The 25,204-nt window shown below is 40.4% G+C and overlaps 1 protein-coding gene across 1 annotated transcript; it reads left to right on the top strand.

The window, feature by feature from the left end:
* Positions 1–1,567: 1,567 nt before the first annotated feature.
* On the top strand, positions 1,568–23,022 carry slc35f6 (solute carrier family 35 member F6). Its single transcript, XM_084700777.1, has 6 exons — positions 1,568–1,716; positions 3,342–3,414; positions 3,524–3,695; positions 9,858–10,073; positions 10,451–10,561; positions 21,584–23,022. Exons 1-6 carry the CDS (start codon positions 1,640–1,642, stop codon positions 22,069–22,071), a joined length of 1,137 nt encoding a protein of 378 aa, XP_084556903.1. The 5' UTR covers positions 1,568–1,639; the 3' UTR covers positions 22,072–23,022.
* The last annotated feature ends 2,182 nt before the right edge of the window (positions 23,023–25,204 follow it).

Raw genomic sequence — 25,204 nt, forward strand, 5'->3', positions numbered from 1 at the left:
GTGTGCGGGCGAGACAGCTTCCTTTAAAAGTAGCAAATTGTGGTCCAAAGGCTTGGATTTATACTAAATGGTTTGAACATGTCCATGCCCCAAGAACTTTTGTAAGCCGTACTGTAGCTGAAACTCAATACAACACAGACAAATACCTAAACCCAGTAGTCTTAAACACAGCAACATGAATGGCTGCAGTCAACATTAGGCTAAACCATATGACCACAGAGTTTAACATGACAAAGCATAGAAACATAGCTGATTCCAAGCATTGCAGAGTCGTGAGTCATTTCCCAAGACTTCTGTTTGGATTAGTCTGCGGGTCAAAGGTCCTGACCTCAGCTAGTCTCTATAGATCTCCCCTCTCTCTGTCCTGTGACATGGAACGTCCTGTACAGTTTCTCCCGCCATGGCAACAGCAACCAACCCCCACCCCTAAACACAAGTGAAGGATCTGTCAATCAAATGTTTCCAGGCCATTCAGTGTGAAATCAACATGCTCCTGGCCACTCATATTTTTTTCATGGCTCTGTCATGCAGATGTTGCATGAGTCTCGAGGACTTGTTTCTTCTTGACGTCTATGTTTTTTTGTCTTCAACCGGGTTATGTATGCAGGCCTTCTGTCTGCGAGAATCACGTAAACATTTTGATGCCAGAGATTGTTGAGCACTGAAAATGAATAAAATGCAGTTCACTCTGCTGCGTTTTGTTGCCCTAATGGTGTCCTGGTGTTTTCAAAACATCCTTGCCCGTCCTCTGCATTGTCTGTCAAAATCAGCTGCCTTTACAAATGTAAAGTCCTAAAACAATGCATGTAAGGGTCAGTAATGTAAATATTTTTAAGTAATCAATAAAACAGACTCCCTATGAAATCCTTTGAGCTATCTTTCAATAAAAAATTCTAAATTCAACAGTCAACTTCATTCTACAAACATGCTCACTATATGATAAACAACCTGGGGCAAAGAGAACTGTTTAGCCAGATCAAAAAAAAGGGAAATGTGTAGTTGTAACTATTTGAAAATACAACGGAATGCCATTCTCAAAGGGTAGGGCTACAGCTTGTTAAGTATCACATGGAATTGCGCTTGACCAGACCTTGCAGTGAAGTGTGGGAGTGAGAGAGCTCCAGTCAGCAATGAGGGGAGATAAGTGGCGTAAGAGAGTCAGGAGAGGACAGCACAGAAGGTCCCTAACTCTCAATAGTTGTCCTTGGCATTTGCCTGAAACTGTCCTCCATTGCAAAGGGCTGGCTAGCTCTGACATATGAGAATTAAATGCACCATCAGACAGTCGCAAAAGGTTATACCACTTGAAATGAAATTATAGAGAGTTTTTGGCCCACTGTCCCAGCACAAATGTAGAACAGAACTAATGACTGACCATGACACAAACTACTAATTTATCAGCCTGGTGGCATTCTGGCGTCTTTGGAAACGATCGAATTGAGTTGTTTACGCCATCTGCTGCTCACGGAGGATATCTGTTCATTTGGAAAACGCTCTGAAGAGTCAGCTGACAAAGAAGGTCATGTGATTCAAATTATCTAGGAAGACTCCTGACTGAAGAAACAAAACAGCCTGTACCGCTCTCTATCAAGCCGTGTTTGTCCAACAGCCCACACTGTCAACTTTACCAACTATCAGCATGGCCTGGTCCAAATATCAGCTTTTTCTAGCTGGTTTGATGCTCACGACTGGCTCTTTAAACACGCTGTCGGCAAAGTAAGTTACCATTTTCGTGATATTTCTATTCCATGTTTTGTGAAAGTATTTGCAATATAGGGTAATGCCATATAATTTGATCATCAGATCATGTAGGCCCAATGACAACTGTAAAACCATTTAGACTATGTAAAAACACTGACGCATTACTAAATAAATCGCTGTACTGCTGAATAATTTGTATGTCTGATACAAATTATTCAGCAGTACGATTTATTTAGTATGGGAATTGAACGAGTGTTAGAATTTTTTGGACTGGGAAAAGGTCAGCACTTAGCCTATCTGCTATAGACTGACCAGATGTAAAGAGGGGATATAGTAGGCAAAAGGTTGGGAAGGACACTGAAAGCCTTGCCAAACCCGTTACGAATGGACCAGGAGTTCCATTCACTCCACTCCTTTACATTATGAAGTTATAAGCTTCGGTAGCCTACCCAACATTTACGTTTCATCACAAATTGATGTCGGAGAAATGTTTCACGTGCAAATGGGTCTTGACATGTAAGAACCGCAAGAAAATTGTCAGTATGCTTCATCAGCAAATGCTTTGTGCACTACAGACAGACTTCTCCTTCTCCAACCTCCCTCCGTTTGGCTTCCCTTTTCAAGTGGGCAGTTGTCAAGTGAAATGGGCAGTTGTACTTCTGCTACTTTTAATGTTAGGCTACACCGTTTTGACCCGTTGAAGCATATGAAATTATACCTGCTGAAACTGGCCCTGTATTGTTGCTTAGTTGAATGAGGAAATGTGTCAAACAAAGGTTAGGTTTCACTCAGTCTGCCTCTCCCAAAGTTAGCTACTTGAAGCCAAACTACTTTACTACGCTCTACTGAGGGTAACTGATATTTAGCTTAGAATTTCCATACAGATGGCTTCCAGTACCTCTTATCTTTGCCTCTTAATTACAACCTACAGCTTCATCAGCAAGGTTCATCAAGACTAATTACTCACCCAAGCCTGTTCTGGGGTTAAAACTAGTCAAATTAGCTGCAATATTGCTTTGTAAGCTCATCACATGCTAGTCATGTTTGTCTTGATTTGCCCATAAAACAAAGGCAATCAGGTTGAGTAGATAAGCTACTCATTTACATGTAGTCATTTAGCAGATGCTCTTATCCAGAGCGACTTACAGTAAGTACATTACATTACAATTATGCATTTAGCAGAAGCTTTCATCCAAAGCGACTTCCAAGAGAGAGTTTTACTAAAGTGCATAGGTCACTGATCATAACAACGAGATAGCCCCAAACATTGCGGGTAGCCAAACATGAAGCATACATTGTGAAACCAAATAAGTCCCAAAGGGAAGAGCATGTAGTTAGACAAGTTACAATTAGACAGCAAGAATCTCAAAAGTGCAAGAGTGTACCTGTGGAAAAAAACAATAATGTTTTTCACTGCGAGTACAATCATTTTAAGACAGTTACAACAAACCAACAAGTCATTGTGATCCTGGGGGAAACTAACATCCGATCCAGCCAATCATTAATTTGTTACGGCTTTGAATTCTACTTTCAGTTTTTTATTGAATGTATTACTTAACCTCTAGGAAATGTGGTAGGTAGCTGAATGTATGCAAGTGAGATTTTTCTCATAGCTTGCACTTCAAATGTGTCTTTTACAGATGGGCAGACATGTTTTCAGCAAAGGGCTGCAAAGACTCTGATGAGCACACCTTCTCCCACCCCTTTGTCCAGGTGTGGTTCTTTTCAGACATCTAGAGAAACTTGAGAGAGAAATTTGACATTGAGAATTTGTCTTGACGTTCTTTTTCTTTTGTTTCTTATCTGTTTGTCTGCCGTCCAGGCAGTAGGTATGTTCTTGGGAGAGCTTAGCTGTTTGGTGGTCTTCCATATTCTGCTGTGTCATGACCGCAGGGCTCCCGTACAGAGGATGAACGCAGGACAGAGCTTTAACGCCCTCCTCTTCCTCCCTCCGGCCCTGTGCGACATGACTGCGACTTCCATCATGTATGTGGGTACGTAACACGTTTTAAATATTTGTCTTCTCTTTGTCAGTAATGACAGTGGTGTAGTCTGGGATGTCTTAGTGGGCATACGGTCAATTTTCTAAGCCCCTCTCTTCCCCCTTTCAGCACCCACCCATGTATCAATTCTAATTTTACATTGAGCATACAGGAAATCCTTGTGAAATCTGTGGCCGCATGCCAATGTAGCCTTTGTAGACTACCACTTGGTGAACCACATGTGATCCTATTAAATAAAGTGTAGAACAAAATCTCAGCTCTTGCTGTCTGGCGTTTTCCTTTGGAATTATTTGACTGTGTAGGTTAAGCCATGGTATAGTTGCAACAACAGTCAAAATGAGGTGATGGAAGGTGTCTTTGCTACGGGGACAGTAGTTGTCTGTTTGCAGCAGGAGGGGATTACAGACAGTTCAGGGAGAGGTTAACTGTTAGCTCTCCTCGCGTCAGCCATGGATGGGGACAGAATGGTGTTGTCCTTGTCCCAGACCCCAACCCCTCGGCTTGACGCAACGGCCCAGGTGGATGTAGGTGGTATTGCATTTCCGTTAGGTACCCGGCTCGTCCGTTTTTATTCTATTAACTCCAGTTAACATTTCCAAAACTTATCTCCCCAAAATGTTTTGTTAGATTCTTGAACCTGGCTCTTACTACTAGCTTTTTCATAGAATAATATTTTGAACCCAATCCGAAATGGGTAAACTAGCATCCCATGTATTTGCTTACGTCAAGAAAAGTTGCCTAGAAATGTGCTCGCGGATACGAACAGGGCACAAGCACAAAAGGGAACATTAGCCAATCGCTGGTTTACCTGAACTGAATAAGCACAAGGAGAAAGGGCTTGAGAATCTACAGTTGCCTGCCTTTGTTAGCCAGTTTTACAAATGGTTGCACACATACATGACGGTTGTTTTGTAGAGTTTATTTCTGTTATTTTAAAGTAGATTTAACCATTTTGTATTATTATGTTCATGGAATGACAAATGTAATTATAGCCTAATATAATAAGTGACATTGTTGCATGTTAAGGCGTCATTATAGTTTGTTGACATCTTTTGGAGCAAAGACAAAGATGACTAAATCATGTCTGAGAACCACAATGTTGTTAGGACAACGTTATGCCAGTTAAACCCACAATGATGGCATTAACAATAACTGTAAGCTACTAATAGTAAAGCAACATTCATCCTCATTATAATAGTAACATTTATAGGCTTATTTAGTTGAGCTTGCATTGCTGAGCTAGAACAACAATGGAGCCAGATATTCAAGTTAACAGTTTCTTTAATCCAACAAAAAGGCTACTTAAGCAGTCATACTAAAAACACGAAGCAAAAAAACCAACAGTGAGTCTGAGTCGTATGTGGAATGTATGTTCCACCTAGAATAGGCCTATATATATATAACACAAAAAAAAACTAGTGAAAGGATTACTATACAGTACTAATAACATCGATGGGGGTGGGGGGGAGTATACGTCCACTGCAAACACGTATCATATTCTCATGTAGGTTAGTGCATGACATGTGCACCAGCAGATACTATTTCAAAATAGATTCCTGCATTAAAATAATGTATCATGAGTTTGTATGATTTGGTCATGTATTATCACACTAGCATTTAATTATCACGTCAAACAATTACACTGCACTAAACTGTAAGTGTAAATGTAAAGTAAAAATAACAAAACCAGTCAGTATGATGACTTGAGCGAATATCATTCACGTCTTACTAAAACAGCGGCCACGCGAAAGGGAATAAGGAAACTGTTTCCTCTACTAAAAAATACAATGCGGGTCACGTGAAAAAAAGATCCAAAGACTCGTAGAAAGACCCGAGTCGGGAAATGAACGAATCGTTCGTTTCCTCTAGCTACAGAGCCTATGCAGGTCACGTGAAAAATGATCCAAAGACTCGTAGAAAGACCGAGTTGGGAAATGAACGAATCGTTCGTTGAGAGGACTCGTTACTCCCGAGTCCTTATAAGGATTTGTTCAAAATGAACGAATCGTTCACGAACGACACATCACTAGTAAGGGCTACACATCCCTAAGAAATGGGACACCACTTGGTTACAGGTACTTCATCTAGCACGTATCGATATCTCCAAAGCAAGTGGTGTTATGCACTGATATTAAACTAAATTCGCTGCTAATGGAGTTTAGTTAAAACTGTAGACATGCTAGTCAAAGAAATGCGGGATTGTGCAATTCAGCACTATAACATTAGCGTACCAAACTAGCGATTTTTAGAAACGTTTCAATTAGGAAAATGGTTGCAAATATATATGTTCAGGACTGTGTATAACACAAAACAAGAGTCATAATTTTTTTATCAATTAAGCAGAATATATTACATTTATCGGACTCTATGGATGATCTTGCCACCATTGTTGCCGGTGTTACGTCCCAACTGGTTCCCAATTTAACTGGTTCCCCAGCTGTGCATGCACCTATCAGTCTGCCTCGATCACCAGATTCGTCACAAATTCACAAACATTTTACTGGCGATTTTCAATTTTTGAAAATTTGCTGCGGCAAATATGAAAGTAGGCCTATGGGCTACGTGCGCACTACATTAGACTACCATTCATGACAAAATAAATGGAGAAAAAATTTAACATTTGCAGGCTCGCATGAAGTGGGATTCGATCGCACTAGAGCAAAAACACGTTATGTATTTGTTAACTACGTTGGCCTTCAGGTAACATTTTGATTTGGCTTCTTCTGAATCAACTGGTTCCCATAGACACGAATGTAGGCTACTAATCACATATTTGGGGTTGTTTGGAGGCAATAAACGTATTTACCACGACATCAAAGCTCCTTCTGACACCACATGTTAAAAATTAATACTAAGAACTCGCTGCTAACCCAGACAATACGATCAAAATACGCGTAACACAACATGGAAACATTCATTTCCTATGCAATTTTTGTAGCCTATGGCTGAGTGTTTCTTCGAAGTATAGGTTCAGCAGGCCCAGCATAGTTTATCTAGATAGATTTAATTGTCATTCTTAAAAAAAAAATATATATATATAAAGTAACACTTTAGCAACTCTTAAGGATGGCAATGAACACATAAGAGCAGCCTACTATCCTTTGTAGAAAGTAATAGAAAGGAGAGTAAACTAAAATCGTAGAAAGGAGGGTAGAAGACTGCAGTCTATGTAGGTAGGCCTAGACTATGTAGTCTGCTGGAATCACACACAAGGAAGCAAACCCACTGTAGCCAAGCCTTGACACTGTTTAGTCTGTCTACATCTGTCTATGTCTTTGCATGTGGGACATTCTTGAACGGGCAACTATGCCAGGAAATATGAAGGGTATACCTTGCTCCAATGCAAGGTCAATTTATTCTTTTTATTCAATTGTTTAAAGTAGCCCATATGTTGACAAGCCTCTATATTACCTCTCCTTTGGCTTCCCCAATATTATAGGTGCAATATACTGTCCTCATGGGTGTATCCAGGCCCATTGGAAGACTCAGGGGGTGACTGCCTGGTGCCCCCACGGTTGAAAGTGTTTCGAAAATGCCCTCTAAAGTGGCAAAAATTAGACCAAGTGCCCTATTTTCTGCCATTCACACTGTGAAATATGCTTGAGTGCACAGGATGCTCCATGCAATAAATGACAGTGTGCCCACTATAAATGTAAAAACAAGTCTTAATGAGTTCCTTTATAGTACAGAAAATGTGACGTGGTACCCTATAAGGTGCCCTTACAATGGCCTAAATTGGACTGTTCCCATGCCCTTACTTCCGATGGAAAAGGGTGCTGTTAAGAAGTGCCCTTTATGCTGCCCCTACATGACCAAATGTTGCCCTTTCCAAAGAAGACAATTAGATGATGTGCCCAACAGTCTCTCCTTATGTTCCCAGTAGGGCATGCTTTCCCAAAGTGAGGCTGTGACAACACTTGGCACAGCCACAGTCTGTCACTGTCCAAGCCCCCTCTGGATCTGTGGAGGCAGACTATGTTAATTGGAATACGCGTAATATAATAACGATAGTGATGCTGAGCAATTTTAAATTACTGTTCTGCCAAGCAAAGTTTGCAGTTTGGGTCACCTTCTGATCTAAAAAGTCAGTGCTGGATCTGTGCACTACTAGTTATTTCAGTGAATCCCCATTTTAGTCATGATTATCTTTCCCTTTTACCTTAAAGCTCAGCATTTAGCCTATCAGTTAATACATGCGTGTGGCAAAGTTATTTTGAAGTAATTTATTGATTTTGTTCAAGATGTGAAGACAAAAACATTATTAGACCACATCAAGTGCAATTAACCATGGCCTTCTTCAGTGTTTTGAATTTTATCCTACAATTTTTAATTGCTGCCACGTTCCTTTTTGGGCTATTATTCTCAATCTCCTGTTGAGAATATCATCCATAGGCTAGCCTACTGTCAGAACGGTTTCAGACAACTCGTCAAATTACGCAAATTATCTGTAGGCCTAAATGCATATATATATATATATATATATTTTTTTTTTAAGTAGATTTGGTAGGTCTACAATTTACGCATTTTAACAGTCGTAATGGTTTGACAAGTTGTCTCCCTTGCCATGTTCATTGCGGCAACATTGCCCTTTTTGGGGACAACTCCCCAAAAAATCTATTTACTCTGCTACACTCCTCTGCTGCTTTACGCTTTGCTTTTTGTGACATAACTCCTCTTTTCGACGATCGCCTGATCTGGGCTACAAAGTCTAAGCTTATTGAGGTCTAGCTTGAATTAACGTTGCCTGTTGGTGGAATGGAACGTTAGTGGAACGGCTTGAGGCTTAAGTCTAAGTTGACGTTTACCCAAGTGAGAATTATTCGTGTTAGCGCGATTTGCGTTAGCGACGTTGATGGAACACCCCCCAGGATTGCCCACCCCTGACTTAAATGGAGTGATTTGTAGTGTGTTAAATTGAAGTTGCATAAATTCACTTCAAGTTTGGTTTTCCCCATAAATGCAATGCGTTATTCATTTTACACTGTCAGGGACCTCAGTAGCGTGTGGAAGATCCATATGCAGCCACAACAGCTTGGCATCTCCTCCTCTTGCTTGTCACCAGCCTGGTCACACACTGCTGTGGGATGGCATCCCATTCCTCAACCAGGATTTGTCACAAGTCAGCCAACATGTTTGCGTTGCTCACTCTGGCACGTACAGCACGCCCAAGCTGATACCATGAGGTGGAGGTGCCAAGCTGTTATGGTTGCGTATGGATCTTCCACGCGCTAATGAGGTCCCTGACATTGTAAAATGTATAAAGTGTAAAAATGGTCAATATGTGTTGTTTTTTCCTTAATACTGTGGGACAGTGCAATCATACAATCCACCAAGCAACTCAAAACAAGAGTGAATAGCAACAGAAGAATATTGCAGGGTTATTTTGGCAAAATGTTTGGAGCCGCTACCCACACGGTTAGCTGTGTTGCTCATTCCACGGATGCAAGAGCCTTACAAGTTGTACCTCATTGTAAAGGTGACTAATCAGGCTTTCCAAGGATATAAAATACAATACCAATTGGTGTTATTGAAGGGGAGGAATAATCGACCGAAATAACATTTCCAAACTTTTTTGAAGAGTTTACTTTAAAAACGTTCAAACTTTCTCTTTTGTTGTTCGCGTGGAAGTACACAGAGCAGCGCGCAGCTAAACTAGTGTCTGAGATCCTGGGCCAGAACACCAGAGGGCTGGTCTGTATGTAAATGTTGGGGCGTGACAAAGGTGATGCTATATTTGTGACGTCACAAATACGTTTTTTTTCAAAACCGATCGTTTTAGAGCTGCAGTTTCAAGTTGTGAGATTTATATAGGAAAGAGCTGTCAATGGTCTTTGAGGTTTACTGTATGTCCATTTTGCCCAACGAACTGTGGTTATTCAACTATGACAAGGTAAAATCGGTTTTGCAATCAATGACCCCTTTAATAACAATGGTCAAGTGTCCGATCACCACTCCATCATGACCTTCAGTGTCACATTATGGCAGTGTATAATGCTGAAGATAGTCAGATTTTCCCCAACTATGCCACAGATTGTGACACGGTAGTATAGAAATGTCTAGATTTGTGATCATTGGAAACAATTAGTTGCTATTAAAATCTCTCAACCTGCCAACCTCAAAGTCAACCTGCCTGTGACCCCCTTGTACCCCCAGCCCTCAACATGACAAGCGCCTCCAGCTTCCAGATGCTGCGTGGGGCTGTGATCATCTTCACAGGCCTGCTGTCTGTTGCTTTCCTGGGGCGTCGCTTAGTGGTCAGCCAGTGGTTGGGCATCCTGATCACCATCCTGGGACTGGTGGTGGTGGGCCTGGCCGACTTCTTCAGCGGCCACAGGGACGAAACCCACAAACTCAGCGACATCCTCACAGGTACATTTTGGAGGAGAAGGGGTGGCATTGGTTTGATCAGATGGGAGCTGCAAAACCAGCATTGAAATTCATGGAAATGTGTGAGGCAATATCTATATTTTGGAGTAGGACCGTGTTGAATAAAGTCTATTTTAAAGGTAGTGAATACCATATTTGAAATCATCTGTTGTTAGTCATGTTGTTTGGCGTTTTCATTTTGATTTTGCGTCCAACTTCTCTGAAACATGCTTTATTTGCCCCATCCTTATTGTTTACCCACAGAGTTTTCTGTAGCAAAGATTTACAGCTAACAACCATGCCCAACGTGTCTGACTTTTTTGCAATCTCAAAGTGAGCTTAAAATATGCTTTATCTTCGCTTAACCTTCTGACTTCCAGGTGACCTTCTAATTATCATGGCTCAGGTCATTGCCGCAGTGCAAATGGTCCTGGAGGAGAAGTTTGTCTACAAGCACGACGTTCACCCTCTGCGGGCAGTGGGAACTGAAGGTATGACAAAACACTCTGCCATATGCACAATGAAACAACAGATATCTGCTTAGAGTTGGTCAGTAGTGGCAAATTAGTCACCATAAACCAAAAAATTATAAACGGTCAATACTCAAGTGCAGTAAACTGAATTGTATTACTACCATTACTACATTGACTAAACAACTAAACAAACAACACAATAACTGAACAATTGTGCCTTAACTGAGCTTTTATTAGCATTTATTGCAGAGTGAAAAATACACTTTTTAAAGCCAAATGGCTAGTGAATGTTCAAACTTTATCAGCCACTGAGTGACACACATCTAACAGCTACTTAAATTAAAAAGCTCTAGAGCTTCTGATTGCAGTTAGTAACTAAAACGCAACCAACATCGTACTGCATATAGCTTTTTTTCTGAGCTACTGTGAAGTTTATTAAAACTTGAACCAGCTTGTTGTTGTTGGCACATGTTTTGTTTTTGGCATTTTGGCAAGATTGATGGGAGTCGTTAGATGGGAGCAATCATTTCTGGTATTTGGTGGCCAGGGCGAAGCGGCAAAGCCACCTTAAGGGTTTATACGTATTCTTATTAGGATTCCTCCTTAAGGAGGACACCTATTGTTATTGTTAGTTTTATTAGGATTCCTCCGTAAGGATGAAACCTATTGTTATTGTTAGGCCAAGAGTAACAACCACACTTTAACCAATGCCACTGTGGGTCTTGTTGGTATTGCATTTCAGATTTTGTATGCAATGGTAAAAAGTTCTAAAAATCCTGAAACATTGATAGTATAGGCCAAGAGTAACTATCACACCACAAATGGCCCACTGTTACCCATAGGTGGCACTACAGGCCACGCCCTAAAGCACAAAGATACAAGGCTTTCTGGAATGGATAGGCTCACCAAGCCCCCTCCCTTTACTTCTTGGCTTGAAATAAAGGCCCTTGTGGATCTTGATGGTATTGCATTTCAGATTTGGTATCCCATTGGTAATTCTGCAGCATAGATTTTTCTATACAGTCACAATTTGTCAAGAATATACATTCAATGGTTTGCAATGTTTGGAGGAATCAGCCATTACCGCTTGCAGTTATATTTAGTTGTATTATTTTTTTAATTAGTGTGTTTACTGCTAGCAAAAACACTATTGTTTTTCTGCATACTTATTATTGTGAGAATGCTGTTAAGCACTATTGTTTTTCAACTTCTGAGTTCTTCCGCCGTTTTTTTGCCCTTTAACTAGTCCTGCATACTTTCACCGATTCCTACAATTTTGGTATCAAAACGTTCAGCCCCTTCAGGAGATGTGTGCTATGACCTTTCTCATTTCTCACTTTTATACTTTTTAAAATAATAAGGTTTTTGTGCAAATTATTCTCTCATTAAAAGTAATGGTAAATCCTTTCAAATCATTAAAAAATCTTCCTCCTCTTTCAAACTTAACTACTTCAGCATTCTTTCAGCTAGAGACACCATTCAACCTTTAAAATGTTCACATGACATTCAGCTATTCCCAAATGATTCAGCTTTTTCAAATATTCAGCCAATGTTTTATGACAACAGTTTGAAATACATGAAAATGTTTGCTCCTTGATTTTTATGCATGCTCTTTTTCTGATATTCAACTAAATTGTCAAACAAATACCTCTACCGTCATATAGTTTAACTTACAGAAACAAGTTATACCTTAAAATGTAGGACAAATTGTCCTCTTTCAGCCAATGTAACTTCTAAAGAGCCCCTATTTACAGATTTCCAGCTATAAGCCCTGAAGTGAGAGCAAAAAAACTAGTACATTTGCGAGAAATAAACTCGGAGATTCTCAAACACTATTAATTCAAAAATATGGATTTGATTTTTCTCAAGGAACCTCATTCCTTCACTTTGCATGGTCAACCTCATCACAGCACAGATGCCGTTGCTTGCCATGTGCAAAGCCTGCAGTAATGGATGACCTGATCAAATTATACTTTTCAATTGGTTCGTGGTTCAACAGGACACAGCCAAGACGCTGCTCTTTCTAAACTGATCCACACTTTGAGGATCGACTAATTTGAGGAACTGTCGTATTGTGTCCTGATGTTGAACCACAAGTCGAATTTGAATTGCCCGTGGATGTAAATAGCGATATCCTTGCATCTGTCCATTGCATTTTAGTTCCTGATGCACAAAAGCTATCACCTCATCCAAATAAGTATGATGTTTTCTTCTGAATAGGCCCAAATCACGGCAATGTATTTTCAAAGTCTGAATGCTTATTACAATCTGGTGATTCTGGGCAAAAATCAGGAGTAGCCTATTTCCATATTGCTGAATCCTATTGAATAGTATAATTCAGACTTTTTTCTCGCAAATTTTTGACTTTATAATATACGCCATCGTATATTTCTGACCGCACAGACACATAAAGGATATCTATGGTTTCGGCAGAGTCTTGGGTCTCGGAAAATATCCTTATTTTTTGGATTGGACGTACAGTTTTGCGTCTAGGTTAACTTGTTTGAGGTGTGGATTCTAGCTTGATTTCTCATAATCAAGCTAGCGCAATGGCTCTCCATAACTAAAAACGGTTCAACCTTTTTTCCACAATCGACCAAATTGGCCAAGCAAGGTATGTACATGAGCGTAAAGTGTACATAATTTAGATAGATATTTTATTTTAGTTTCATAGAAATCTGCAAAAAATCAAGGCTCGACTGTCATAGCTGACCGTCACGAACAGACAAACCGGGGCTGGGGTAGGTGTTTGCTGCAGCTGGCGTTAATCCTACGAACAAACGCTTCGTAACTGGAACGTTTTTGCTTTTAATTGACGATATTGAACACAGATGTTAAGTAACTTGTCTTTACACTAAATATCTTCTCCATTTTCAATTTGAAGTAGTAGATCTAGCTTATGTAGGAATTCTTCCATTGCATCCTCTCTCTAGCTTCACGCCTTCGGTTATTATTCAAGCCTACAGTGTTAATACATACCACTTAGACACACTTGCAAGAAATTATCCTCTCGTTAGATGTAGCATGATTTTGTTATTTACGTATAAAAAACTTACCAGGGACAACGACAACATCGGCAACCCTGCACAAATTATTATGAATTATTATTTTGATGTCATCTTAAATTAAGTGTCTGAACAGGACTGGGTGTGCAGGCACGCATGATTAGTTTCTCCTCCGTCTTGAACCTGAAACCTAGATTGTAGGTTAGAAATGTTGCCAATGACCAACAGTTGCTACGTTTTTCCAGCAAGTTCAAGTCATTCCAGTGTTGTCCTTTTACCTTCAAATTCGTTCAACCCAGACTTCAGCAAGTGGTTTTCTGCTCAATTTTCACATTTTCCTGCAGCTCATCTTTCTGAAATTTTCCCCATTTTTTGTTCTGCATTTTTCTTCTTCTTTTCTTCTGTTTTCTGCTTTCATCTTGCTGCAGGTCCTTTCAAAAATATCTTTCACAGCAGTATCTTCCAACTGCCAGTACTTTTGCATTTTTCTTCTCTTTTCTGTAGTTTTATGCCTTCATCTCGCTGCAGGTCCTTTCTAACATACATTTCAGTCCTTTAGAAACCTGAGCAAATGATTTTCTACTAAATTTTCAACTTCTTGAATTTTTCTTCTCTTTTCTGTAGTTTTGTGCCTTCGTCCAGCTCCAGCCCCTTTCAAATATACCTTTTTGGCACTGTGAAGCTTCACCCTATAACTGTCTACTAAATGTTCACTATTTTCAGCTTTTTAGCATGGTCAGCTATTCCCATTCAGGTTTTCAGCATTCTCATTGCTGTTTCGCAGGAACAGCCGTTTCTATTTTTTTTTTTTTTGTGAAAATGCTGAATTAATTAAAACCTTTTTTTTCTTTTTTATCCTCCGGACACTTTTTTTTTTGCTCGTCTACTCCTTTCACACCGTTTAAGCTAGAAACCCCATTCATTTACTTGATAAAGTCTGAACTGCTCTACTGTGTTATTACTTTTTTCACAGATAACTTTTTATAACTTTTTAAGTTGTTAAAGTTTAAAGTGCTTAAAAAAATGAATGGGTTTCAATGGTTCAGAATTTTCAAGTCAAATTCAATTGTGACGTCATGCACTGATAGAACTGTTTCTCACCTAGTCAATTTTTTACACTGTTTAACACTTTCTTGCCTGAATATGCAGACTTCAGAAATAATATACTTGAACTGTTTATACCATTTTGAAGATGTAGGGCTTTCTAATGATGTAAATATTTATATGATTATGTTAGGCAAATCATCCTTTATCAAGACAATTTCACGGAGCCAAGCTGACAAAATTCTTCTCCGTTGTCAATACTTTTTTAGAAAACGTCATTTTAACCACTTTCAATACAAGACAGGTGAGAGTGTGTGAAATGTGCATAATGTTGTCATGAATTCAGAACAGAAGACAGATTTAAGATAGACTTTTATTTAAAAGTTATGACCATTGAAGTGATGAGTGGGATAATGCAATTCCAAGCTAGCGTGATGGCTCTCCATAACTAAAAATGGTTCAGCTTTTTCCCACAATCGACCAAATTGGCCAAACAAGGTATGTACATAGAGCTTAAATTGTACATCATCTAGCTAGATCATTTTTTCTTTAAGCAAGTTTCACAGAAATCTGAAAAAATCGAGGCTCAACACTGTTTTAGCTGACATGAACAGCCAAACCGGGGTTCATGAAAGGCTTACTGCAGCTGGCCATACTACGAACAAATGCTTCGGAACTGAAAAGTTTTTACTTTTAATTGGCGATATTGAATACAGATGTTGAGACACTTGTCTTTACTCTAAATATATTCTCAATTTTCAATTTGAAGCAGTACATTTTCTCAGTCCACCATACATTAGATGAGCTAATTTTCGAGCACTTTCAAGACAAGATACAGGCCATGTTAGAGTTGATAAATATATACATAATTGTGTGGGCAATGTAGAACAGCAGACATATTTGAAATATGATCTTTTGTTTTAAAGTTATGGCCATTCTAGTGATGAGCTAGAACTGTCTACGACTGTCATCATAGCTGCCATAGAACGGCGAAACTAGCTAGCTACGTCTATCGTTCGTTACCTACAAACAAATGCTTCGTAACAGTATTTACTTTTTATCGGCGATAATGACAACAGAGGAACTTGTCTTTAATCAAAAGATCGTCTCCGTTTTCAATTTGAAGCAGTATCTAGCTTACTGTAGGAAATCTCCCATTGCATCCTCTCTCTAGCTTCTTCGGCTAAAGTCCGATGCCAGATGGACGAGGTTGAAGATGCATGCATTATTCACGACTACGGTGTGACTGTTGTACAGTCTGTAAAAATACCACTTGACACACTTGCAAGAAATGATCCGCTGGTTAGATGTAGCATGATCTTATTTACCACCCACAATAGTTCCGCTTTTTTTGCTGCAGCATTCTGAGTTAGAGTAGCTAGCTTTTGCAGTTGCACGGCAAAGTCACGTAATGTGACGATATTGAATTTAAAAGTATAAAAAACTCACCAGGGACATTGACAACATCATCAGCAACCCTGCACCACAGATTATTATTTTGATGTCATCTTTAAATCCAGTGTCTGAACAGGACTGGGTGACTGATTAGTTTGTCCTCCACCTTGAACCTGAAACCTAGATTGTAGGTTTGCTGACAATGACCAAACGTTGCTACGTTACAAGAAACAAGGAACCAATGTGATTGGCCAACGCTCTTCATCACTGTATTTAAGAGCTAGAAACACTGTTCCACTGTTCACACTGTATTTCTGTTTGTACATCTTTCAATTATCAATACTTTTCAGAGTAATAATGGGTTCTATTCGCCAAGAAACTTCAAACAGATGTGGAAGTAGAATTGCACCATCATGTTCTTTTCTTCATCTGCTGCAGAAAGTACATCCTCTGTTGTGCTTTCTTGGTGAGGGAGCTGATTTTTAGTTCCCAATCGCGGCAGAACTCCAGTGTTGACTGGGGTTGCACAGGGTAATAGGGTTGACTGTCTTAAGAGCATAACATAACGCTTTAACATTTATGAAATTGAATAAGATTTTCTTTCAAGATTTTTTTTAATCACTCTTTTTTTCTCCTTTTTCAACCGTTACAATATTCATCTTGATCACAAAAATTGGTCAATTTTTCTAACTTCAAACTTTTTTCTGTTTCTCAGTCTTTCATTCTTTAATACTTTTAATGCTTAAACATGTATGAAAGTCAATAAGATACTGTTTTCATAACTCTTTTTTTCACCTTTTTCAACAGTCAAAAAATTATTGCAATGCATAACAATGACAGACATACTTTAACACTTTTTCACCATTTTGTTTTTAATGCACATACCTCTTTTACAAACTTTTAAAAACCTTCACTATTCATCTTTTCAACTGTTCGCAGCAAACACACATTTCTTCAGGAAATGTACCTTCTTTTTTTTTTCTAGTTCCATGGGAGTCAATGACAGCCCCTAGAACCATATGGTAACTTTTTGTGAATTTTGGCACACTCAATAAAGACAGTCCCTTCTATTCTTACACCAAGTTTCATGTCTCCCATTAGACCACTGTAGCGCCACCAATGGGTCAAAGTTGGACTTGTGTTTACACACGCAACTTTTGAAACGTATGACAATGAGGTACCATTGGATCCCCTGGACCAAGACAACTTCAGCACACCCTGTCGCATCAATTTCCGGTTATATAGATTTCCCACCATTTCCGATTTTAAGAAAAACCTTTGAAAGCCTACTCCTCCTACAATTTTTTTTCCAATCTTCCCCAGAATTGGCACACATCCTCGTCAGAGCAACCCTCACTCAGGAATTACTTTCATATTTGATTTTCTAAACCATTTGTCCGGTACAGCTAATCAAAATTGGCAACAAAGCAACTAAACAGGAAATTGAGATGTCAACACCAAACTTGGTAAGACAACTCTGAAACCTCTTCTGAGGATGTCCACACAATTTGGTGTCATGTGATCACTTGGCGTGGCCGCAGGAAGCAAAAATGTGTTTTGGCCAATAACTATTGATTTGTTTGCCTTTATTAAGTGATTTCTTTGTCTCATGATATCTTGGGACATCCCGTGTGTGACTCACTTCTCAGCACTGAGAATAGCTCAATGGGCTGAGATGGTGTTATGCAAAGTGCAAGGTCTCAGGTTTGAATACAGCCACAGCCTTTGGACCTGTCATGATATTGATTATCTGTTTAGTTAAACAGGATGACATCATTCTGAAATACAATGCGCAATTTCATCAGAAATCAGAAAGGGTTTTAATCGCCATGAAAGTTTGCACGGGGGAATGTCCCTGTACTTACTGTAAGTCACTCTGGATAGGAGCGTCTGCTAAATGACTAAATGTAACGTATATACAGAACAAGCTATTCGGACTAGTAACAAGAGTCTAACAACTTAGCACATCCAAAGCCAACATAATTGTTGAAAGCGTGCTGTCTCTCAAATCGAAAACTAAGCTGTTGTTCAAAATAAAATGCAGATGGTTAGACCTACAGTAGCACAGCATAAGCAGACATGGCCAAAAACGTTATTCCCGAAACATAAAAAGCCTATTCCTAACCTATAGGGTGGTGAAAACTGCCCAGCGCATCACTGCTTCTTCACTCCCCACCATTGAGGCTGTCCAGCACAAACGATGTCTGCGGAGGGCATGCAGCATCGTCAAAGACAACCCTCACCCCAGCCACAGACTGTTTGCCCTCCTCCCCTCTGGGAGGCGCTACAGGGCCCTCCGTTCCCAGACCAGCAGGTTCAGGAACAGCTTCTTCCCTGCGACTGTCACCCTGATGAACCCTGCACCACGGTGATGGCCCCCCTTGTTACCCCCTCACACACCCTCCTCCAGTGACTGTACTTACCCCTACACCCTGGCCTGGACGGCCATGCACCTTCTTCCAGCCACTGAACATTTGCACTCAGCCACTGAACATTTGCACTACTTTTTACTAACTGTACATCCACTTATATACTTAGTCCATAGTATTCACTGTACCTATCTCTTCATTTTGCACTCGTACTTTTACTGCTTTCTTTACACTTCTGGTTGATGCTAAATTGCTTTTCGTTGTCATAGTACTTGTACTGGCAAATACATCTGTAGTATGGAAGCACTTTCCAAAGTATCCATTCATTCATTCAAGTACCGGGTGACTCAAAACATGTTTAATGCTCAATGGAATATAAACCGTTGTTGGCAGAGTGTGCATTCAACATGTTTTGAGTCACCCGGTACTTTGATAAAATGCTTCCATAAAACAGATTTATTTGCCATTTTGCCGAAAGGATTAATAACACCAATTGTAGACAAAGTATGGTAGAGTTTAGGCTAACAGCTACAATTAAGCTCATGTGCCATGTGCAAAAAACAGAATGCAGATTAACAAAAGGGAAAATGGTAACACCTGCAGCTCGACTAAAACAAATCTTAGTCAACCAAGAGCATGTTGACCAAACACTCGACAAGTTGATTGAGTGGGGACAGCCCTACACCTCACAGTTGTGGCATATCAAGATGCTGATTAAACAGCATGATTATTGCACGTTTGCCTTAGGCAGGCCACAATAAAAGGCCACTCTAAAATGTGCAGTTTTACTGTATTAGGGGGGTCTGGGGGGAGTCTGAAAACTAGTGCAATAATCATGCTGCCTAATCAACATCTTGATATGCCACAACTTTAAGGTGGATGGATTTTCTCGGCAAAGGAGAAGTGCTCACTAACACAGATTTAAACAGATTTGTTCACAATATTTGAGAGAAATAGGCCTTTTGTGTACATAGAAAAGCCCCTATTGCCCTCAGAACTGCCTTAATTCTTCTTGGCATACTTTCAACAAGGTCTTGGAAACATTCTTCAGAGATTTTGGTAAGAGGTAAGTGTCGGAGAAATTAAGAATGTGATTTTTTTATACTGAATAATACAGATGTTTAGCATTCTTTTTCAGCAGATAACAGAGCCCCCAAACTAGACTCTAGGCTGTCTTATCACCCTGGGAAGGGTGAGCATTTGTTAAAGACTAGAAAATGTTGGGGGTTTGTTGGTTTTAATGAGATGCTGTGTGACAAGGACTAAGGTGGAGACGCATGGTCTGGAGACCATCTGCTTGACACCTTTGTGAAGGAGCTTTTACAACATCAGGAGATCCTGTTGTTGTGTTTCAATCAGGGTTGATGTCGTAAACACGCACGCACTCTTAACACGCACGCACACACACGAGCGCCAGGTCTATGCAAGGATCCAATGAAGAAGAGCAATGGAACATTTGCATGCCTTTGTCTTAACCAATGACTGTAAAGAGCGGTTCTGCTTAAAAAGCTAGCTAGCGCAACATGCTAGCAGTCAAACTTTGTAGCACAATGGCGTGTGCGAGTTTTTGTCTCCTTGTGGGCCGGCCGCAAGAGATGATAGCATCATGTCATTATGCTATCAGTTGCTGCAGATTTGTCGGCTGTACATCCATTATGCGAGTCTCCTGTTCCACCATCCCAAAGGTGCTCTATTGGATTGAGATCTGGTGACGGTGGAGGACATTGGAGTACAGTGAACTCATTGTCATGTTCAACAAACCAGTTTGAGATAATTTGAGCTTTGTGACATTGTGCATTATACTCCTGGAAGTAGCCATCAGAATATGGGTACACTGTGGTCATAAAGGGGTGGACATGGTCAGCAACAATACTCATGTTGTGTTTAAACAATGCTCAATTGGTACTAAGGCAGCGGTCCCCAACCCCCGGGCCGGTACCGGTCCGCTGAGAAAGAATAAATAATTACATTATTTCAGTTTTATAAAAATAAAAAAAATAAAAATGTTTTATTTTGAAAAATGACCGGATTCCCTCTGGTTGTTACATCCATCTATCACGTACTCTTGTAGCTTGTCTCGGTTACTCGGTACGTTGCCGCTCAAATGAAACCTACAACTTGCTAACAAAATGAGTAAAAAACAAACGTCTTTAGAAAATTTCTTTGGGAAGGGGAAAAGGCCCAGTGAGGAGACGGAAGAAGAGCCTACGACTTCCAAGAAAAAGAAAGCTGCATTTAACAGACACTATCAGGAGTCCTACTTAAAATATGGCTTCATCGCAACAGGTGATTCCCGTGCACCAAGCCCGCTCTGCATTATATGCAGAGAGCGGCTCTCCAATGGATTCACGTTTATTATTGTATTTAGAAAATGCCACCGTTTGTATGCCGGTCGTATCATTTTATTTTATGTATTTATGCGCCATGCCTTAAAGGCCGGTCTGTGAAAATATTGCAACATTAAACCGGTCCATGGCACAAAAAAGGTTGGGGACCGCTGTACTAAGGGGCCCAAGATGTGCCAAGAAAATATCCCCCACACCATTACACCACCACCCTTAACCATTTATACAAGGCAGGATGGATCCATGCTTTCATGTTGTTTATGACAAATTCTGACCCTACCATCTGAATGTCGTAGCTGAAATCGATGTGGTCTTCTGCTGCTGTAGCCCATCTGCTTCAAGGTCCGACATGTTGTGCGTTCAGAGATGGTATTCTGCCGTATTCTGGTATTATACCTTGGATGTAATGAGTGGTTATTTGAGTTATTGTTGCCTTTCTATCATCTTGAACCAGTCTGCCTATTCTCCTCTGATCTCTGACATGCATTTTTGTCCACACAACAAGGCAAGGCATTTTTGTCCACACAACTGCCGCTCACTGGATATTTTCTCTTTTTCGGAACATTCTCTGTAAACCCTAGAGATGGTTGTGTGTGAAAATCCCAGTAGATCAGCAGTTTCTGAAATACTCAGACCAGCCCGTCTGGCACCATGCCACGTTCAAAGTCACTTAAATCCGCATTCTACATGCCTAAATGCATTGAGTTGCTGCCATGTGATTGGCTGATCAGCTACTTGTGTTAAGCAATTGAAGATGCGTACCTAATAAAGTGGCCTGTGAGTGTGATATATATATATATATATATATATATATATATCTCCCAGTGTAATAAAAAAATTGGCAATCTGTGAATGCACCTTAATTATTTTCTTTCTCTGCAGGCTTCTTTGGGTTCATCATCCTCTCGCTGCTTCTTATTCCTATGTTTTTCATCCCTGTGGGCGGCTTCAGCAACAACCCTCGTCACGTTCTGGAAGATGCGCTGGACGCCTTCTGTCAGATCGGCCACCAGCCCCTCATCATCCTGGCGTTGCTGGGCAACACCATCAGCATCGCCTTTTTCAACTTTGCAGGCATCAGTGTCACCAAGGAGATAAGCGCCACCACCCGGATGGTGCTGGACAGCCTGCGCACCGTGGTGATATGGGCGGCCAGCCTGATACTGGGCTGGGAGAGCTTCCATGGCCTGCAGGTGCTGGGATTTATCATCCTGCTAGTGGGAGCAGCGCTGTACAATGGCCTCCATCGCCCCCTGGTGGCCAGGATCCCCTGCTGTGCTGGGATGATGCTGGAGGAGGAGGGGGGGAACCCGGCAGAAAGGGAGAGGTTGCTGGCTGATGGGAGGGTGCAGGCTGATGAGCAGAGCTAACAGTGGAATGGCTGACCAAATCACTAGCCTTGGCCATGCCTCTCTCTACACCAATCCTGAGTAGATTGACTGTATGCATTTGTGGTAAATCTCTGTAGGCCTGAGGTCACCTTGTTGGTGAATGCAATGTTATTGTATGGTCAGTAGGACCATTTTATCTATACAGACATTATGAATTCAGCCAAACATTGATTACTAAACAATTGTACATTTTATTGGTTTAAGGCATTTTAATTAGATTTTAAAACTAAGAATAGCCTAGAAGAAGAAAGAATATAAATATTTTTTTAAAGTTACAGGTTTTTCAATGTTGTCTTCTTTCAGGGGGCAAATTCATATAAATTGAGTTTATGGGCAGTTAAATTGTGTGATCCTGACCTCTGACCTTCCTTATCAAATTACTGAAACGTGTACTGTAGTATATGGCTAGGTCACAAGTCAACTGCCACAACTGACCGTTTTGGACATTTTGTAATGTTTCAGATAAAGTTATGTTGTTTTTGGACTAACCCTAACCCACAATAATGACAATGATGTTTGCGACTGTGTGCTTGTAGTGTATTTACTGCTCCTATGTTCATGTTGCCAATGCAATACCACTGCTCACACATGGGCCTATGTTATATATTTTCCATAATTCCAGGAATTTATCTCTTGTGGTTTCCTTTTTAAAGAACGGGTTTGTTGCATTTTTTGAAGTATTTTCAGTGGTCGCGTCACATGCTGAAATCCTTCAAAAATATATTCTGAATGCCATTTTGTGCATTTGAATATGTTTCTTGACATTATTTGGTTTTAACTGACTGTGCAACTCTTAAATCTTTGATGAAACAGGTTTGCTGAATAGCTTACCAATTAAAAGGGAGTTATTTTAATTAATATGACTGGATGGAATGAACTAGTCTAAAATGCAAATGGTGAGGGTTTCCAAATAAATTAATGATAATTGCCTTTTTTTGTTATGACTTGAGTGCTATGTAGTGCTTATCCCATTTTGCACTAGCTCATCTGAAAATGGCCATCATTATATTGTTTTTAGCAACAACTGACTAATTGACCAATGTAGACATCTTCCATGTGTGATGAACCGGCAGGGCAGGTGTCCACTGTTTGCCAATTGGATAGTGGCTGGGGTTCATGCCTTTCTCCAGTGGAATTTCCACAAACAGCGGGAAATGCTGCACGGCACCGTCTCAGCAAGCAGGGGTGCCTGCAGCTGCCTGAAGGGGGCGCCAATATGCCAATTCCCCACAAAGTCAAATGATAGATGAGAGAAAAACGTGCTGAGATTTTTCTTTTATTAAATGCCGCCCCGGGCAGCTGCCCGGTCCGCCCGTGCCTAAAACCGCCCCTGGATCAATAGTATGGTATGCAATTGAGTTGTTCTTTCATCTTGATTGGGTATTACAGTAGGTATACTTTGCATCATGGTCTAGGGTTCCATTCTTGTAATACTATGGCACTCCAAGAGAAACAAATAAATCCCTCCTAGATTCAACTTTTCTCATTAGGCAGGGCATATGTTACAGTAGGTCTGTTCTTGGTTATGATACACTTGCCAAGTTTCTGTGTGTGCCTCCTATGGTGCCTTGGGAGTGGTGCTCTGGGAGGTGGTCTCCCAGAAGCTAGCTCATGTTCATGTACAGCTCCACATGTGGATCACGTAGCCCCTGCTGAGCTGTTCATGAGTAAAGTGCATGACTGTCATGTGTCACTATTGGAGACCTGGGTTAATACCAGGGTTCAGTTGATTTCAACTGCTTCTCTCTATGCACTTTTCTCTGACTATCAAAAGCAATTTATGATATCTGTAGTATGTCCCGCTTGCTGTTTTCAGAAATTACCACTAGATGTCAGAATTGGGTTGTCGTTGAAAGGTGGACCCTTCCTGAAGACAAGGAAGTACATTGTCGTACCCCTCGTGTTACAGAACACAATTATAGAATATATGTAAGGGATAATGCCCGACGAGGTGTCCACTTATCAGGTTATATTGGACACCTCGTCGGGCATTATACCGCTTATACCATGGTCACTTCACTTGCCAGCGATTTTTTTTACAAACATTAATTTATGTTTTCAGGCGTTTTGCAAAATTAATCTAACGTTTTTTTAACGTTACCCAACTCAGATATTTTATAGTCCGCTCAGCTCATAGAACCGACACCAGCTTTCCCTTGGCTCAGGTGTTTCCCGAAAGCTATAGCGTTATGCTAGCAAGATTCAGAATAACATTGGGTAGGGCCTACTGTTTACAAACAGTAAATAAAATGTTACAGTATGTTTGACAATAAGATTTGCTAGCTAACCAGCCATGACACTGTCCCAAAATCAATATCAAGATTTTCACGAACAATATCGGCCATATAGCCTACTACTAGTACTGTAGACATTTTCTCCAAACAGTGATTATAATTTGACAGTATGTTTAACAACAAGACTAGCCAGCTATTGAGCCATGTCATTGTCCCCAAATATAATCAAGATTTTTAAGAAGAAAATAATCGGCCATGTGTAGAGTTGCTGCTCCTGTTGTGTAGGCCGCAGCTTGTCTGCAGTAGATTGACTAGTGAGGTGAATTGCGAATGCGATGTGAGATGAGCGGTTACGTGACGCACGCGAAAAGTATAGTGTTTCAAATAGGTTAAAATAAATATTGAAGTCACTGCACTCATTGTTGTAAATACAAGTTAGCTTGTTCAAGTCTTCCAAAATTGTAAATGGAGGCTTTGACTCCGTCCCTATTGTTATGGTTAGGCTACTGTAGGCCTACAGGCTTCTGGGTAGCCAGGAATAATTTAGAACGGTGAAAAGACAGTTTTGCCGCAATTACGTAGAAGGTGTCCGTTATCACCCGTTATTACACGGCTGTTCTTAACGCTGTAGAAAGCACTATTCACTTGAATGGGGCTTCCCAACGTTCTGCGGTCAATTATTTAAGCAATAAGCCCCAAGAGGCCGTGCTTTACGCTGATTTTAGAACAGGTAAGGGGGTTTTCGGCACTCTGCTTCGCGCCTAACAACTCCCCTTACCTGTTCTAAAATCAGCGTAAACCACGGACTCGCGGGGCTTATTGCTTTTCTAAAACTGTTACTACAAATATTTGATATGGTTTCATCAATAAAAACAATT

This window comes from Hypomesus nipponensis, chromosome 6 (assembly GCF_054491055.1).
Source record: "Hypomesus nipponensis isolate SF chromosome 6, ASM5449105v1, whole genome shotgun sequence".
In the NCBI taxonomy this organism is placed as follows: domain Eukaryota; kingdom Metazoa; phylum Chordata; class Actinopteri; order Osmeriformes; family Osmeridae; genus Hypomesus; species Hypomesus nipponensis.